Below are 17,900 nucleotides of genomic sequence, written 5' to 3'. Positions count from 1 at the left end.
GGTCCTGCTGTGGCATGTTGCTGCAGACACTTGTCCTTCCTCCTCTGGGCAGGTGTTGGGGTTGTTCAGCTGCAGCCATACCCTGCTGAATTGCTGCACCACAATGCACCGAGCACACAGCTCATGCCATGGCTCTGTGATCTGTAAGGACCTATCCAACCCAACACAACTCATTCTGTGGCTCTGTGACCTTTCAGGATGCTTTGAACGTAACCCATCCCATGGTTCTATGATCTGTAAAGACTCTTCCAAACCAACAGAAATCATTCTGTGGTGATCTTTAGGGACTCTTCCAGGCCAAGCCAAACCAACACAAGCCATCCCATCCCATCCCATCCCGTCCCGTCCCGTCCCGTCCTGTCCCTTCCCTTCCCGTCCCGTCCCGTCCCGTCCCGTCCCGTCCCGTCCCGTCCCGTCCCATCCCATCCCATCCCATCCCATCCCATCCCATCCCATCCCATCGTTCTATGATGTAATATCATGGAATTGTAGAATCGTAGAATGGTTTGGATTGGAAAGGGCCATTAAGATGATCTCATTCCAACCCCCTTTTGTAGGCAGGGACACCTCCCACCAGACCGGGTTGCTCACAGCTCCATCCAGCCTGGCCTTGAGTGCTTCCGGGGCATCCACAGCTTCACAGAACATCTTCTGCCAATGTCTCTCTGCTCTCACAATTAAGAAGTTCTTCCTGATATCTAATCTCAATCAATACTCTTTCAGTTTAACACCACTTCCCCTTGTCCTGTCGCTACATACCCTTATAAAAAGAGTGATCTGTAATAACTGTTCCAACCCAACCAACCCGTGGCTCTATGATCTGTAAGGACCCTTCCAACACAACCCTTTCATGGCTCTGTGGTCTGTAAGGACCCTTCCATCCCTACCATCCCATGGCTCTGTGATCTGTAAGGACTCTTCCAACCCAACCATTCCATGGCTCTTTGATCTTTAAAGACCCCTCCATCCAACACAACCCAGTCCAACTGTCCCATCACTCTATAATCTGTAAGGACCCTTCCAATCCAACCCAACCTTCCCATGGCTCTATGATCTGCAGGGACCCTTCCAATCCAACCCAACCACCCTATGGCTCTGTGATCTGTAAGGACTCTTCCAACCCAACCATTCCATGGCTCTTTGATCTTTAAAGACCCCTCCATCCAACCCAACCCAGTCCAACTATCCCATGGCTCTATAATCTGCAAGGACCCTTCCAATCCAACCTTCCCATGGCTCTCTGATCTTTAAGGACCCTTCCAATCCAACCCAACCACCCCATGGCTTTATGATCTACAAGGCGCTGCTCTTGGGGCCGGCTGCACCACACATTGCCGCCCCCCCCATGTCTCCCCCTACTCCCCCTCTGCCACCGGCAGGAAATCTCTCTTTAATGGGCTATGGAGGGGAGCAGGCCGTGTTTTGCTAAGGAGGAATGTTGACAATGAAGCCTCTGCTCTTTCTTCCTGGCAGGTCCCCGACCGGATCGCGTGCTGCTCGCGCCGATCCTTCCCCGCACTGGGACGAGGAGGGGGGCCGGGGCCTGCAGGTGCGACGCGGGGTGGGGGCTCCCCCGGACCCACCGCTTTCATCCCCACTCAGCTCCCAGATGGCTGCAAGAAGGGAGGGGAGGGGTCCCGGGGGGGCACGATTAAAGCCATCTGCGGGACCGGGCTGTGCGCTCCCCTCCCCACCAGCCTCACTCAGGGCTCGCGAGGAAGGGGGAACCCATCGGTCCCAGTGGGAAACTCAATCTGGAAGCGTTGGGGGAGCGGTGGGAAGGGGCCACGCGCCCCGCAGCCTCTTCCCCCTCATCGTGCCTGGGCCGGCGCCGAGGCGAGGGGGGGTGGGGGGCTGCGCTCTGCCTTTACATCTCGTAACCTTTAACGAGCGGGGCCTGCTCTGCACCGAGCGAGCCCTGGGCGGCTGCGTTACGCTGGGCTGTGGGGAGGGGATCTGCACAGCTCCGGCACCGCGGCACCGGAGGACTCCTGGTGCCAGGTGAGCCCCACACTGTGGGGTCCCAGTGCTCTCTGTGGGGTTCCTGTTCCCCCCTGAGCATGAATCTCATGGTGCTGAGACCTCTCCAGAGCCGTAGTGTCACAACGCACAGCAGCAATGCGGGGCACGGTGCCTGGGGAGAGGGGAATGCCTGTGTCACCCCCAGCCCCACCCCCCGGGAGCAGCTCTCAAGGTGTTTAGAATGGAAAAGTCCGAGCACGGTCAGAGCAGCACGGAGGGGGGGATTGCCAAAATTAACAGTTGATTCGGGTTTGCGGGAGCGGGAGCCAAAACGCAAGGAATCTTGGAGTCGGAGAGGGAAACTTTTGCTGCGGGCAGTAAATCAGCACGGAAAGATCCGAGGTGGGGAGGAGTGGGGGGGTGGAGCTGCATGGGGTTGGGGGGGGGGGTCAGAGCCTGCACCCCCTTTGTCCTACCGTGTGAGCTTCCCCCATAGCCCTAAAGCCCATGGGATGCGGAGCAGACGTTGGCCGTGCTCCTGTGCTGCTGCCACTGCTGTGAGCCCCTGTTCACTCTGGAACCTACTGATGACTGCCATTGGCAGTGCTGATCAGTGAGCCTCGGGGGGGGGTCTCTTCATACCCCCCAGACCCAGTGGGGCTGTGGCTCTTCTGGAGCTGTGTTCCTATTGCTCTGAGCGTCTCCTGGTTGCAGACCCCACGATCTCTCCGAGCATCCCGTGCTGGAGCTCGGCATTTCCTTGTGTCCACGTGGAATTTCACATGTTGCCCTGGTGCCTTCCACCTCCTTCCTTGCAGTCCCCACGCACGGTGTAGGGAAATCCCAGCCCTGAGCCCTCCCCCCCCACCCCAAGCTCCATCCTCTGCTCACATCCACCGCCGCACTGCGTCCATCCATCCATCCACCCATCCCTCCTATCCAGCAGAGCCGTCCATGGCCGTCCCCACCGCGCTCCTTGCCACAGAGCTGGGAACCATTCCCGACACCAAAATGGGACAGCATCCCTAGCAAAGGGAAACTGAGGCAGGTGGCTGCTGACCCCGGATTGGGGGGGGGGGGGGTCCCAGCCCCTCTCCCAGCCCCACAGAGGGCTGAAACCACCCAGGATTGCTTCCCCTCCCCCCCCCCCCCCCCCCACCTCCCAGCGCCGGGCACTGCCCACTGCCCGCGGATGGGGCTCCAATTGGAGCTGACGTCCCTCTATTTGTCAGAGATAAAAAATAGCGGAGGGGAGAATGGAAAGACAGGAGGCACAGGAAAACGCTTTGGTAGTTAAGAGACAGAGGAGCAGAATTAACGTGCGGAGGGGGATTTGGAGCGAACACTGCACGCATTGTAATCCGATAGGGGCAGGGGAAAAAAGAGAGACCGGGAGAGAGCGGCTGACCCCGAATCCCCGGGGGGGGGACGCGGGGAGAGCAGCAACGAGGAGAGAGTGAAGGATTCCAGAGGTGGACCGGCTTCCTCTTCCCCCAGACAGACACAGGGGAGACGGGCAGCGCGCCAGCGCGTACCTGCGCTTCCAATCCGGCCCCGCAGCTGCGGCTGTGGGGGGGGTGGGGGGTTGGGGTTGTAAGAGGGGGGGGGGGGGGGGGTCCGCAGGCTGCTGGGGATATGGGGACACAGATGGAGATGAGGAGTGGAGGGGTCTGCGCTGGGCCAGGCCTGGGTTCCCGCTGCTCCGGGATGGGGGTTCAGCAGCACCTGCAGCAGTAGGGGATCCCCATTGCTCTGGGGGGGTTCAGCAGCACCTGCCCCAATGGGGGATCCCCATTTCCTGCCCCAATGGGGGATCCCCGTTTCCCCCTGGGGGGGTTCAGCAGCACCTGCCACAATGGGGGATCCCCATTGCTCTGGGGGGGTTCAGCAGCACCTGTCCCAATGGGGGATCCCCATTCCTCTGAGGGGGTTCAGCAGCACCTGTCCCAATGGGAGATCCCCATTTCCCCCTGGGGGGGTTCAGCAGCACCTGCCACAATGGGGGATCCCCATTCCTCTGCGGGGGTTCAGCAGCACCTGCCCCAATGGGGGATCCCCATTTCCCCCTGGGGGGGTTCAGCAGCACCTGCCCCAATGGGGGATCCCCATTGCTCTGGGGGGGTTCAGCAGCACCTGTCCCAATGGGGGATCCCCGTTTCCCCCTGGGGGGGTTCAGCAGCGCCTGCAGCAGTGGAGGATCCCCATTCCTCTGGGGGGGTTCAGCAGCACCTGCCCCAATGGGGGATCCCCGTTTCCCCCTGGGGGGGTTCAGCAGCACCTGCCCCAATGGGGGATCCCCATTGCTCTGGGGGGGTTCAGCAGCACCTGCCCCAATGGGGGATCCCCATTTCCCCCTGGGGGGGTTCAGCAGCACTTGCCCCAATGGGGGATCCCCATTTCCTGCCCCAATGGGGGATCCCCATTTCCCCCTGGGGGGGTTCAGCAGCACCTGCTCCAATGGGGGATCCCCATTTCTTGCCCCAATGGGGGATCCCCGTTTCCCCCTGGAGGGGTTCAGCAGCACATGCCCCGCTGGGATCCCAGCTGGCATGCATTGGGGGTGGGGAGGAAGGGGGAGGCAGCTCGCAGACCCTAAATCAGAGGGAAGAAAGGGGCGGCGGAGCGGCGGGGTCACACGTGTTTCCTGGCGGCTGCGCAGGTGCTGGCGGGAGCGCGGTGTGAGCACCTCGGCGTGGATCAGGTGGAGCGCGGCTCTGCCCCGGCACCGGGACCCGGACGGGGGTCTGCGTGGCTGCGGGACCCTCTGAGGGCACCGGAGGACCGGGTGTGGCTGCCGTCCCCAGCGGGGCGGTGATGTGATGCCGAGCGCATCCCGCAGCCGTGTGCACCGGGGGGTGGCTCAGCACCGCTTTCACCCCTCCCCCATGGAGCACCCCGAGAGTTTCGTGGAGGTGCTGGGGTACCCTGGGGAGGTGTGGGGACACGAGGGTCACGGGGACAGCGGCATCGTGGGGATGCCGGCACCACGGGGGCACCAGTGGTGTGGGAGCGTGATTTTGTGGGGTAAGAGTGTTCATCAGAGGGACGTGAGCGTCACAGAGATGTGACACGGGGACGTGGGCACTGCAGGAGCACGAGCGTCATGGGGACGTGGCCGTGTGTGTGGTGGAGACTTGAGCTCGTGGGGACAGGGGCACGAGCGTCATGGGGACGTGACTGCAGGAACATGAGCGCCGTGGGGACGGGAGCAGCACTGCGATGTGAGCGTTGCGGGGTCGTGAACACTGCAGGGACAGGAGCACTGTGGGGACCCGAGCATCACGGGGACACGAGTGTCATGCAGGCGTGAATGCTGCAGGGACACAAGTGCCGTGGGGACACGAGCGCTGTGGGGGCACGAGGTGTGTGGGGTCACGAGCGCTGTAGGGACACGAGCAGTGTGGGGACATAAGCTGTGGGGACACAAACGCTGTGGGGACACGAGCTGTGGGGACACGAGCGCTGTGGGGGCACGAGCTCTGTGGGGACACGAGCTCTGTGGGGACACGAGCAGTGTGGGGGCATGAGCTCTGTGGGGGACACGAGCGCTGTGGGGACACCCGTGCCCCCCCATCCCCCTTCCGTCTGCGGTTCCTGCGGATGAGGAGGAGGAAACGCGGCGTTGGGTTACTCGCGTTGCCCCTTTGCGGTGACGTCCCACCCTGAGGGCTCCCGCAGCCCCATAGCTGTGTGGGGCAGGTGGGAAGGGACCCGGGGATGGGGCTGCTGAGCCCTGAGCACCCATGGGGTGCACGAGGTGTCCAAAGGCTCCGCTCCCTCCCAGGGAACTCCTGAGATGTGTAGGATTTGGGGGACCCAGGGCTCCTCTGGGCTGGTTTTGCTCCCTACATCCCCTCCAGCTCCCCAGCATCCTCCCAGTGCCCAGTGCCCAGTGCCCAGTGCCCAGCATATCCCAGCTCCCCAGCACCACCCCATGTCCCAGAATCAATCCCAGACCCTCACAGAGCTCCCCCAGTTCTCATCATCCCCACCAGCTCCCCGGCACCCCCTCCATTTCCCAGCTTCTCCCCCCAGCTTCTCAGCCCTCCCCCCCCAGTTTCCATCCCCAGCACCCCCCAGCTCTCATCACCCCCAGCTCTCCAGCACTCCCCCAGTTCCCAGCATCCCCACCAGCTCCTCAGCTCCCCAAATCTTCCCCAGACCTCAGCACCCCCCCACACTTCCCATCCCCCCCCCCAGCTCCCCAATTTCTCCCCCCCCCCCCCCCCAGCTCTGTACACTGTGTGGGGGGAAGCACAGGGTCGTGCCCCCAGAGGCTGCACGTCCCGTCCTTGGGCTCGGACCCAACGGGACATGGGGGTCTGCATTCAGAGCTGCTCCCCAGCAGCTCCCCACCACCCCTGCACCCCAGTTCGTGATTCCCCATTGCTTGGGTGCGAGGGGCACCCCATGACATGCTCTCCCCATAGCAGGGGGGGGGGGGGGGGCTGGCAAAAGCCCTTCCTTTTTGCCTCCCGGCTGCCCCATAATTGCCACCTGCGTGGCTTTAACGGCTGCCAGCTGCACGCCGTGGGGCGGGGGCCTGGGGGGTGCATGGAAATGATCATCGGGAGCTGCAGCTGCGTCTGGGGGGACCTGGGGGGAGGGGGGGGCTGTGTGGCCCATGCTGGGGTCTGCTGTCCCCCCGCACCCCGAGCTCCCGCTGCAGGATGTGGGGTGCAGGCGACCATCAGCAGAGCCCTGCAGTGGGGGGGCAGCTCTGTGTTGTTGGGGGGGGGGTGGAAACGGAGAAACGGAGTGTGCAAATGCGGCAGCTGTGCAAAGGCAGAAAGAAGTGATGCGAGGGTGGGAAGAAGGCGTGCAAAGATGGAAACAGCTGCGCAAAGGTGGAAACAAACCGTGCAAAGGTGAGGACAAGCCTGGCTGAGGCAAAAGCAAACGGCAGAGGCAGAAATAACCCGTGCAAAATGCAGAAGCAAAGCGTGCCAAGGTAGAAGCGGTTCGTGTAGGGAACCAAGCTGTGCGAAGGCAGAAACACGCCGTGCAGAAGTGGAAACAGCCAGAAACAGGCACAGAGGAGCGCTGCCAGGAGCTGAACGTGGGCACTGGGCTGCAGCAGGGCTGCGATGTCCGGGTGGGGGAAGGGGATTGCTGCATGCTGCCCATCCCACAGGCACCGGTGCCCATCGCCCTGCAGACGTCCAATGCCTGTGGCTGCACGGAGCAGAGCGGTGGTGGATGGAAGAGGAGTGGTGGCACAGTGCTGCGACCTCATCTGCAGCACCCGGGAGGGCTCCGCTGAACGTCTCCTCCCCAGTGCCTCCCAGTTTCGTTTTAAAATGATCCATCTCTGCTCCATGTGCCTCTGAGCGCGGCCTGAGAGGCAGGGAGCCTTCCAAACCCCTTTCTCCAGCTTCAAACTGACAATATCAAAAGTAAAAACACCAACGTTGCCACGTCCAGGCGTAGGAAGGCATCCAAATCCCGGCGTGATGCCCCCGACCCCACGCTGAGCCCGGGGTCCCCACTGCCCCTCACCCTATGGGGCTGCAGCGAGCTGCCCCAGGCAGCACTGCAGCCTTCCCTGCTGCCCTCGGCTGCCCCGCGACCGAGGGAGGTGCCATGAGCTCCCATGTGGGAGAGCGTGGCACGCGGGGTCCCGAGGTGGGAGATGGCACCGGTCCCAAAATGGGACAGTGCTGAATGAGGTGGGAGATGCCACGTGGTCCCAGGATGGGAGATACCATGTAGACCCGAGATGGGAGATGCCATGTGGTCCCGAGATGGGAAATGGAATGGACCTGAGATGGGAGATGCTGCATGGACTTCATCTAGTGCATGGACTTCATCTAGTCCTCATCTTGGACTAGATGATCTTGTAGGTCCTTTCCAACCTTATGAACCTATGAACCTATAGGGATTTGATTTAGTAGTTCAGTGGGTAGGGATGGTGATAGGAGGATGGTTGGACTAGATGATCTTGTAGGTCCTTTCCAACCTAATGAACCTAATGAACCTAAGAACCTATGCATGAGGTGGGCGATGCCACATGGTCCCAGGATGGGAGATACCATGTAGACCCGAGATGGGAGATGCCACGCAGTCCCGAGATGGGAGATGCCACGTGGTCCCAGGATGGGAGATACCATGCAGTCCCAAGATGGGAGATGCCACATGGCCCCGTTAGGAGGTGCCATGCGGTCCCTAGACAGGCACTGCCACGTGGTCCTGAGATGGGAGATGCCACTTGGTGGCGGGATTGGAGATGTCACACAGTCCCAACGTGGGAAATGCTGCATGATCCCAAGGTAGGAGAAGCTGCACGTTCCCAAGATGGGAGATGCTGTAATGTCCTGAGATGAGAAGTGCTGTGTGGTCCCAAGACAGGAGATGCCACATGATCCCAACGCAGGAGATGCTGCATGGACCCGAAATGGAGATACTGCATGAGGTGGGAGATGCCATGAGGTCCCGAGATGGGAGGTGGTGCACAGTCCCAAGATGAGAAATGCCGTGTGGTCCCGAGATTGGAGATGACACAGTGACCTGAGATGGGAAGTTCCATATGATCCCAAAGTGGGAGAATGCTACGCAAGGTGGGAGATGCTGCATGGGCCCAAGACCGGAGATGCCACAGAGGCCCAACGTGTGAAGTACTTCACGGTCCCAAGATAAGAGGTGCTATGCTTTCCCAAGATGAGATGTGCCATGTGGCCCCAAGATGGGAGATGTTGTGTTGTCCCAGCATGGAAAGTACAGCACGGTCCCAAGATAAGAGATGCTGCCCAGTCCCAAGATGGGAGATGCCACGTGGTCCCAAGATGGGAAATTCTGCACGGACCTGAGGTGGGAGATGTTGCATGAGACGGGAGATGCCGTGTGGTCCCAAGATGGGAGATGGCACCGTGTCCCAAGATGGGAGAAGCTGCACAGTCCCAATATGGGAAGTGCCACGTGCTCATGAGATTGGAGGTGGCACAGTGTCCTGAGATGGGAGGTTTCACGCGGTCCCAAGATAGGAGAATGCTACACGAAGTAGGACGTGCTGCTCAGTTCCAACATGAGAAATGCTGCTCGGTCCCAAGATAAGAGATGCTGCACGGTCCCAAGATGGGAGATGCCGTGTTGTCCCAAGATGGGAGATCCCACCTGGTCCTGAGACAGAAAATGCTGCATGGCCCTGAGATGGGAAATGCTGCGTGGGATGGGAGATGCCATGCGGTCCTGAGATGGGAGATGCCGCACAATATGGGGTGTGCTGCATGATCCCAAGGTGGGAGATGGCACAGTGTCCTGAGATGGGACATTCCAGGTTGTCCCCAGCTGGGAGATGGTGCAGATTGGAGATGCTGTGTGGACTCACAATGGGAGACGCTGCACAGTCCCAGGATGGGAGATGCCACCAAATCCCAGGATGGGAGATGCCACCAAATCCCAGGATGGGAAAGGCTCCACAGTCCCAGGACAGGAGGTACTACGTGGTCCTGACACGGGAGGTGCTGCAGGAGAGGAGGTGCCACACTGACCCGAGATAGAAAGTGCTGCACAGACCCAAGGTGGGAGATGCCACGTTGCAGCTCCAGGCTCCTCTGTACACACCTCCTCGCCAGCACTGACCTGGGCTTTCCTGGTCTGCATTTGCTATGGGCACTGCACCGCACACGTGAGGGCCGGCGGTGGCCGTGCTCCTTCTGCTGATATCCAGCACGCAGCAGATCCCCGAGGCTCCTCCACACCCTGTGCCCCATCCCCCACCACCCCCCTCCCCGTTTTGCACGCACCCCAGTGCCACTCATCCCACACATCCCCACTCTGGACCCACTGCCACCGTTCTGGTGATGCTGGGGAGCACTTCATTGCCCTGCGGCCCACGGGGCGGCCGAGCTGGGGGGAGCACCGTGCGCCGGGTTTGCTGCTGCACATGTAATTGATTTCCCCAGGAAACCCGGCCCAGCTGCAGCATCTGGTCCTCACCAAGCACTGCCTTTACCTGCTGCCGCGGCCGGATCCGGCACGGAGCTCCTGGCGCTGCAGAACCAGAGCTGTGCTGGGCTGGAAGGAACGAGGCTTCTGCCTCCGCTCTGAACCGTACTCATTTTTTAATGACACGAGCTGCTCAGGCTTTATAGTACCGTATCAATGACATGAAACACCAGCATGTATTGATGAAACTCAACAAATGCAGCACCCCGGGCCTCAGTTCAGGGGATGGCGTGGCTCAAAGCTGGAGGGGACAGCACGGGGACGGTCGGTCCCGGCGGCAGCGTCCCCAGCGTGGCTCAGTCCCAGCGGGGCGTCCCCATTGCCCGGCCCCATGGCTGTCCCACAGCCCCATAGGGGCAGGGTCCTGCGGGGTGACACCGCTCGGCTGTCCCCGGTGAAGGCAGGAGAGCGTCCGTGGCCGCGGTTCGGTGTGTGTGGCTTTTCCGTCCGCCTGTCCGCTCCTCCGTGCCGCCCTTCCCGGGAGCGCCTAGCTCCGGATCGCCGTCTTCCTGTCGCGGTCTTTACTCTGTAGAGAAGAGGGATGAGGGTGAGCGAGTTGGAGAACTGGGCTGGGATTGCTGGGGTCGGCAACAGCACGCGGCCACGTGTCCCCGTGGGGTTCTCCCACCGTCCCCACGGGGAAAGGTGGGCGAAGAGCGGGGTCTCAGTAGCGGGGAGAGGGAGACCTCGTCACTGTCACCAGTACCACCATCCCCACCACCGGTGCCATAGAATCACGGAGTCATTAAGGCAGGAGAAGACCTCCGAGGTCACCGAGTCCGACCCCAACCCGTCCCACTGTGCCCACTGACCACGTCCCCCAGTGCCACATCTCCACCGTTCTGGGACATGCACAGGACGGGGAGCCCAACTCTGCCTGGGCAGCCCGTGCCAGTGCCCACCAGTACCACCATCACCACCAGTATCGCTGCCACCAGTACCACCCCACCACTGCCGCCATTACCGGTACCACCATCAACACCGCCACCGCCATCTACAACACATCAGCCACGCAACAGCCACCACCGCTGCTGTCATCACTGTTGTCACCAGTCCCACCAGTCCCACCAGTCCCACCAGCACCACCAGTCCCACCAGCACCACCAGCACCACCAGTCCCACCAGTCCCACCAGTACCACCAGCACCACCAGCACCACCAGTCCCACCAGTACCACCCTGGCCAGGTGGGCGCAAGCAGAGCTGCTGCTTTTCCTTTCCTGTTGATGGAAATGGACAGGCCGGATGGGGCCCTGGGCAACCTGATCTGGTGGGGGGCAACCAGCCCACAGCAGGAGCGGGGCTGCGGGAGGGGGACTTTGAGGTCCCTTCCAACCCAACCTTGCTGTAGTTCTGTGATCTGTAAGGACCTGTCCAAACCCAACTCAATCCCATCTACAATCTTTAAGGACCCAACCCAACCTGACTATCCTATGGCTCTCTGATCTTTTAGGACCCAACCCAACCATCCCATAGCTCTGTGGTCTTACAGGACCCTTCCAACCTAACCATCCCATAGCTCTGTGGTCTTACAGGACCCTTCCAACCCAACCATCCCAGGGCTCTATGATCTTTTAGGACCCAACCCAACCCTCCCATGGCTCTCTGATCTTTAGGGACCCTTCCATCCCAACCCTCCCACGGCTCTCTGATCTTTAAGGACCCTTCCATCCCAACCCTCCCACGGCTCTCTGATCTTTAAGGACCCTTCCATCCCAACCCTCCCACGGCTCTCTGATCTTTAAGGACCCTTCCATCCCAACCCTCCCATGGCTCTCTGATCTTTAAGGACCCTTCCATCCCAACCCTCCCATGGCTCTCTGATCTTTAAGGACCCTTCCATCCCATGGCTCTATGGTTCTCTGCCTCCTGCCAGCACTGTGCACCCTTTGCCATTGTGGCCGTGCCGTGGTTGTGCCGGGACCGCTCCACCGCATTGCCAGCGCAGCCTCCCCCACGCTGCACGTGCAGCCCCGGCTCTGACTCTTCCTTTGTTACCGGGGGGGGGGGGTGGGGGGGGGTGGGGAGGGGAGGGGAAGGGGAGTTCAGCTCCGAAATGGTAAAATTAAATTTCCCAGATGTTCGGGCCCCAGGAGTTCTTGTGCTGTCTGGAGAGGAAATGGGGATTCGGAAAATCCCGCCTCATATTTTTTCCCCTATCACCTTGCCTTTCCGCTGCCATTAAGTGCAGCAGGAACAGTAAATTACGGGGGGGGCTGCGTAGCCGGCCCATCTCCAGATACCGTGGGGGAGCCGCGGGGTCAGCGGGGGCTGCCGGCCCCATTAGGCACCGGGCTCCCGCCGTGCCACGCTGCTCTGCCCTGGGGCAGAGCCGAGCCCGCTCCCAGCACCGGGTCCTGCGGGATCGGGCTCTGCCGGGACCCCCCACCCCCAGCCCACCGCTCCCAGCTGGGGGGGGTTCCCGGTGCAACAGGCAGAGCTTGGTTGGGTGCCACCTGGGTGCTCTGCACAGCACTGGGGTGCCCACCCCGCTCTGCTTTGGGACGGGGACATTCGTCCTCCTTGGGGCAGAGCTCTGAGCACCGGTGTTGTCCCCGTGCCAGCAGAAGTTGCCAGGCTCCATCACCGTGCAAATGATGAACCCCTTTGGCCCCTGTGGAGTGCCCGGCGCTGGCTTGTGTCCGTGGGTCTGGGGCAGCCACTGGGTGCAGGTTGCAAGCACCGAGAGGAGGTTTTGCCCCCGTCTCCTTCGTTCCCTCTGCCACCCCCTTGAGCTCATGGCTGCTCTCGGTGCCCCCTCCCCCATTTTTGCTGCCTCTCAAACTTGTGCTCGTGAGCCTCAGGGTTCAGTGTGGGCTCTGTGGGTGCATGGAGGTCGATCCCACCAAGGGTCTCAGCTGTGAGTGCATTCAGCAAAGGGAATGCCATCGAGTTTGGGATTTTTGTGCTGAAATGGAGCCTGACCCTTAGCCCGGCCCGGGGTGTGCAAGCACTGCCCCGTGCCCGCTGCCCTTCACCCGTCAGAAGTAGCACAGGTCCCCCCACAGCACTGTGTCCCCACCTGTCCCCACCAGCGTTGTGTCCCTACCAGCACCGTGTCCCCCACCAGTGCCGTGTCCCCATCTCCTCACCAGCACTGTGTCCCCCAACCAGTGCCGTGTCCCCCACCAGCACCGTGTCCCCCACCAGTGCCGTGTCCCCATCTCCTCACCAGCACCATGTCCCCCACCAGTGCCGTGTCCCCCACCAGCACCGTGTCCCCCACCAGTGCCGTGTCCCCGTGTCCGTGCCAGCACCACGTCCCCACCATCACTGTGTCCCCAGCCATCACCCTTCATCCTGGAGGGGACAGCACAGGCGGTACCCACTAAGGGACCCCCAGAGGATCCCAGGGAGGCGATGCCCCCCTGCTCACCGCCCTCACTGTGGCACAGCCTCCCCCTCCACCTGCAGCTGCCGGCAGTGCCCACTGTGCCACAGCCCCACAGACACGGGCCTGGCCCTGCTGCCCAGCAGTGTCACACACACACACACACACGCACGAATGCCAAATCCTGAGTGGATTCCACCTCCCTCCTGCTCGTGTCTGCGTGGCACAACCCGGTCCCCATAGGTTTGGGCACAGAACACCCCGTGCCCACCTCTTTCCGTTGCTCACCAACTCCGTTTGGCAACAAATGAAACAGGAGGGTTTCTCCTGGGGGTACGGGGTTGGGGTTGGCCCCCAAATCCCAGCGGGAACGCACTGGGACGCTGGGACACCATACTGGGACGCGGAGCTGGGTGAGCCCCCCGCTGCCCACCGAGCACCGTGACCGAGACGGAGAGGGTTTGTAGGAAGTGGTGCTGCCCCACATCCCGAGCTCCCGGCCCCCCCGCGTGCCCTCCCGTCCGAGCAGAACGCTGGACTGTGTGCCATGAAGGCGTGTTGGTCGGGACGGCATCCGCACACGTAAGCAGAAAGGCACGGTGGAAAAGCGAGCGCTGCGGGGTGGGGATGGATGGCCCGCGCACGCAGAGCCCTTTCTCCTGCCAGGGGGACGTGGGCAGTGGGCTCTGCCCTGATCCCTGCCGTGGGCAGGGGGATGGGGACTGCTTTGTGCTGTGGGAGGGGGCTGGGGGCTGCCTCCTGTGCCATGGGCAGGGGGCTGTGCCCTGTGCTGTGCCACGGGCACATGTGCAGGGGGCTGGGGGCTGCCTCCTGTGCCATGGGGCTGTGCTCCATCATGCAATAGGAACGTAAGTGGGATCCCTGCTCCATCTTGCACAGTGGGCAGAGGTCTTTGCCTCGTCTCCTGAGGTGGGCAGGGGGTCTTTGCGCTGTCTTGTGTAATGGGTGGGGGGGTCTCTGCCCTTTGTCATGCAGTAGGCACGTGGGCAGGGGTCTCTGTTCCATCTTGTGCAGTGGGTGGGGGTCTCTGTCCTTCGTCATGCAGCGGGCTCATGGGCAGGGCTCTCTGCCCCGTGTTGTGCAGTGGGCAGGGGTCTCGAGGCTGCCTTGAGCAACGGGCAGGGGGCCCAGGGCTGCCTCCTGCCGTGGATGGGGTTTTGGGGCTCCCTCCTGTGCTGGGAAAGGGGGCCTCATACCATGGGCAGGGGTCCGGGGAGTGCCTCCTCTGGTATCTGTGGGTCTGGTTGCTGCCTTCTGTGGTATCTAGGGGTTCGGGGGCTGCCTCCTGCAGCATGTGGGGGTCTGGGGGCTGCTTTGTGTGCTGCTGGGGGTCCTGGGGGCTGCCTCGCTTTGCAGCTCCATCCCCTCACCGTGTGCCCGGTGGCCGTCCTGGTTTGCAGATGGTTTCTGGAGCAGCTCAGAGCGAGCGCGGGGCCACGGCCCTCTGCGATCCGTCCCCAAAGGAGCGTATTTGGAGCGCCTCAAACCCTCCGAGCACCAATGTGGGGGGGGGTCTGCCCGGAGTTACCGCAGGGATAGAGATGTCCAGCTCTTGGGGAGGGATTTCTCCTGACAAAAGCTGCAGCAATGGGGATTGAGAGAGGTCAGTGCAAAGCTGGCGGTGCTTCGGAGACGGAGGAAAGCGCTGGAGGTTTCCAAAGGGAGCGGAAGTTTTCCCTTCCAGCTCTGTGGGATCTCTCCCCTCCACCTGCAGCTTCTGTTTGCAGGAAGGTTGGTGGGGAGCACGGGGTATCCCTCCCCCGTGGGTGCTCCAGGCCCCGGAGGAGCCGGGGGGATGTGGGTGTAAATCCTTCGGCCCCACGGAGCTGGAAGTGCGTGCGGGGAGGATTAGCGGGTTTGTGCTTTTCCTGCTCAGAAGCTCTCGAGCTGTCACAGTCCACTCGTGAGCGCTCCACCTTCGCCGTTTGGAGCCCCACATCCTCCACGGCTCCATCCTCCTCCTCTTCATCCTCCTCCCGGGATGAAGGGGGGTGCGCAGGACACGGCGCACAGACAGCCCTCCCTGCTGCCCCTGCTCCCCCCCCCCACCACCACTGGGTCCTATATGTGGTGCGTCCTCACGGAGGGTCCTCTGGCCCTGGCTGCTGCCCTGTGCCAGCAGCGTTGCCCACCCCAGGGCCACGGCTCGATAACGGCATTTTCCTAAAGGCACAGAGTCACGGAGGAACCTCTGATGAACCCACAGCTGCACTGGGTGCACCACCACAACCACTGCCCCCCATCCTTGGGGCGCTCAGAGGACACCAAAGCATTTCCCTGCGGGCACACGGCCACCCGGCACTGCCCCATGCCCCACGCATGGGGCTCCCTGTCCCTCTGCTCCCATTTCCAGCTCCTGAAACCCTCGGGGGTTCCCCGTTCCCCCCCCTCCCCCCCTTTGCTTTTTGGGGTTTGGAGGCATTAGATCTTCACGTGCTGGAGGGAGGCACCGTGTCTCTGTGCCCAGCTTTTGTGTTCTGCCGTATTTCCCTGCCCAAACTTCGGCTTGTGCCACGTTTCCGTGCCCAAATCTTGGCTCCTGCTGCGTTTCCACGCACAAGTTTTGGGTTCTGCCTCATTTCCTTCCCCAAACTTCGGGCTGTGCAGCATTTCCGTGCACAAATCTTGGCTTCTGACACGTTTCTGTGCCCAAACTTTCAGTTCTTCCACATTTCCATGCCCAAACTTTGAGTCCTGCTACATTTCTGTGCCCAAACTTGGGGTCCTGCTACATTTCCCTGCCCAAACTTGGGGTCCTGCTACATTTCCATGCCCAAACTTTGGATCCTGCTACATTTCCCTGCCCAAACTTTGGGTCTTGCTGCATTTCTGTGCCCAAACTTGGGGTCCTGCTACATTTCCGTGCCCAGACCTCAGGTTGTGCCACTTTTCCATGCCTAGACCTCGAGTCCTGCTGCATTTTCGTGCCCAGACCTCAGGTTGTGCCACTTTTCCATGCCTAGACCTCGAGTCCTGCTGCATTTTCGTGCCCACACTTCGAGTTCTACCACATTTCCATGCCCACACCTCGGGCTGTGCCACCTTCCTGTGCCCAAACCTTGGATTCTGCCCCATTTCCCTACCCATACCTTGAGTTCTGCCCCATTCCCATGCCTAAACCTTGAGTTCTGCCCCATTTCCATGCCCATACCTTGGGTTCTGCCCCATTTCCATGCCCAAATCTTGGGTTCTGCCCCATTTCCATGCCCAACCCTTGGATCCTTCCCCATTTCCATGCCCAAACCTTGAGTTCTGCCACACTCCCATGCCTAAACCTTGGATTCTTCCCCATTCCCATGCCCAAACCTTGGATTCTTCCCCATTTCCATGCCCAAACCTTGGGTCCTGCCCCATTTCCATGCCCATACCTTGGGTCCTGCCCCATTTCCATGCCCATACCTTGGGTCCTGCCCCATTTCCATGCCCATACCTTGGGTCCTGCCCCATTTCCATGCCCATACCTTGGGTCCTGCCCCATTTCCATGCCCATACCTTGGGTCCTGCCCCATTTCCATGCCCAACCCTTGGGTTCTGCCGCACTCCCACGCCCAAACCTTGCGTCCCGCCGCACTCCCCAGTCCGTCCCCCCACCCCTCGGGCCGTCACACGCAGCCACTCACCAGCTTCCTCTGGTTGCTGAGGCAGAAAGTGCAGATCTGTTTGGGCTGGGAGTTCTCGGGGTCCCGGGGCGGGGGGCTGCCGCCGCCGCCGTGGTGGAAGAAGGCCGGGCTGGTGTGGCAGGGCTGCCCGTCGCCGCACGCCTCGCCCACCAGCAGCACGTTGCCCAGGTGCGAGATGTAGCTGGAGGCCAGGCGCAGCGTCTCGATCTTGGAGAGCTTCCTATCGGCCGGCTCGGTGGGGATGAGCGTGCGTAACGCCGTGAAGGCGGTGTTGACGCTGTTGGTACGGTCGCGCTCCCGCGCGTTGGCCGTGTGCCGCTGCCGGGGCTCGCGGTGCAGCCGCCCGGGCTTCTTGCCGTTCCTCCTCTTGCCGGCTTTGATGCCGAAGCCGTCGGCGTCCAAGTGGAAGGGCTTCTCGTCGGAGCCCGAACTCTCGCTGCCGTTCTCCTCGTCCTCCGACAGCATGCTGATCTCGGGGTACAGGTAACGGCCGGGCGCGGGGCGCAGCATGGCGAAGGACATGGCGAGCAGCCGGCACCACGCGCACCGCCGGCACCGCCGCCTTCAGCCCCGCCGCATGCCACAGCCCCGGCGCTGCCGGGGGGCAGCTCGGTGACGGAGGGGGTCCCCGTGCCCCCCGGACCCAACGGGTTAAGGACCACGCGCGGCTGCGCTGTCCCCCGCCGGCACCATGTGCATCCTAAGGCGCGAGTGGGGCCGGAGCGCGGGGCTTTATAGGGCGGTGGGCAGCCAGGCACCGCCCCACGCCCCGCAGGCTCAGCCTACCTGCGCTGCCCGGGGGGGTTAACCCTTCCGTAACTCCCCCCCCCCCTCTTCCCTCCCCCCAACCCCGGAGCGCCCGCTGTGCGTGTCACCTGCCAGGACCTGACGGCCCCTTGCCGCGGATGCAGGGTTCAGGGGTGTGGGTATGGCTATCTGGGGGGGGGGGGGGGGGTTCCCTTGCTTCCCTGCAGCATGCGGTGTTCCTGGCCCCATAAGTGTGGGGCACAGACGTTGCCTGAAT

The 17,900-nt window shown here is 62.0% G+C and overlaps 2 protein-coding genes across 2 annotated transcripts in view; one reads left to right on the top strand and one right to left on the bottom strand.

The window, feature by feature from the left end:
- The window catches only part of BOP1 (BOP1 ribosomal biogenesis factor), a 50,172-nt gene that overhangs the window by 20,726 nt on the left and 11,546 nt on the right, over positions 1-17,900 (top strand). The gene's annotated exons all lie outside the window — the stretch shown is intronic.
- Positions 10,016-17,409, bottom strand: SCX (scleraxis bHLH transcription factor). Its single transcript, XM_065729136.1, has 2 exons — positions 16,877-17,409; positions 10,016-10,432 (listed from the first exon to the last, which is right to left on the bottom strand). Exons 1-2 carry the CDS (start codon positions 17,396-17,398, stop codon positions 10,394-10,396), a joined length of 561 nt encoding a protein of 186 aa, XP_065585208.1. The 5' UTR covers positions 17,399-17,409; the 3' UTR covers positions 10,016-10,393.

The sequence above is a fragment of the Cyrtonyx montezumae genome, unplaced genomic scaffold (genome assembly GCF_038088225.1).
Source record: "Cyrtonyx montezumae isolate F1298 unplaced genomic scaffold, pur_monq_1.0 scaffold_102, whole genome shotgun sequence".
In the NCBI taxonomy this organism is placed as follows: domain Eukaryota; kingdom Metazoa; phylum Chordata; class Aves; order Galliformes; family Odontophoridae; genus Cyrtonyx; species Cyrtonyx montezumae.
The sequence above is the reverse complement of the archived record's forward strand: the minus strand, read 5'-3'. Positions and strand labels throughout refer to the sequence as shown.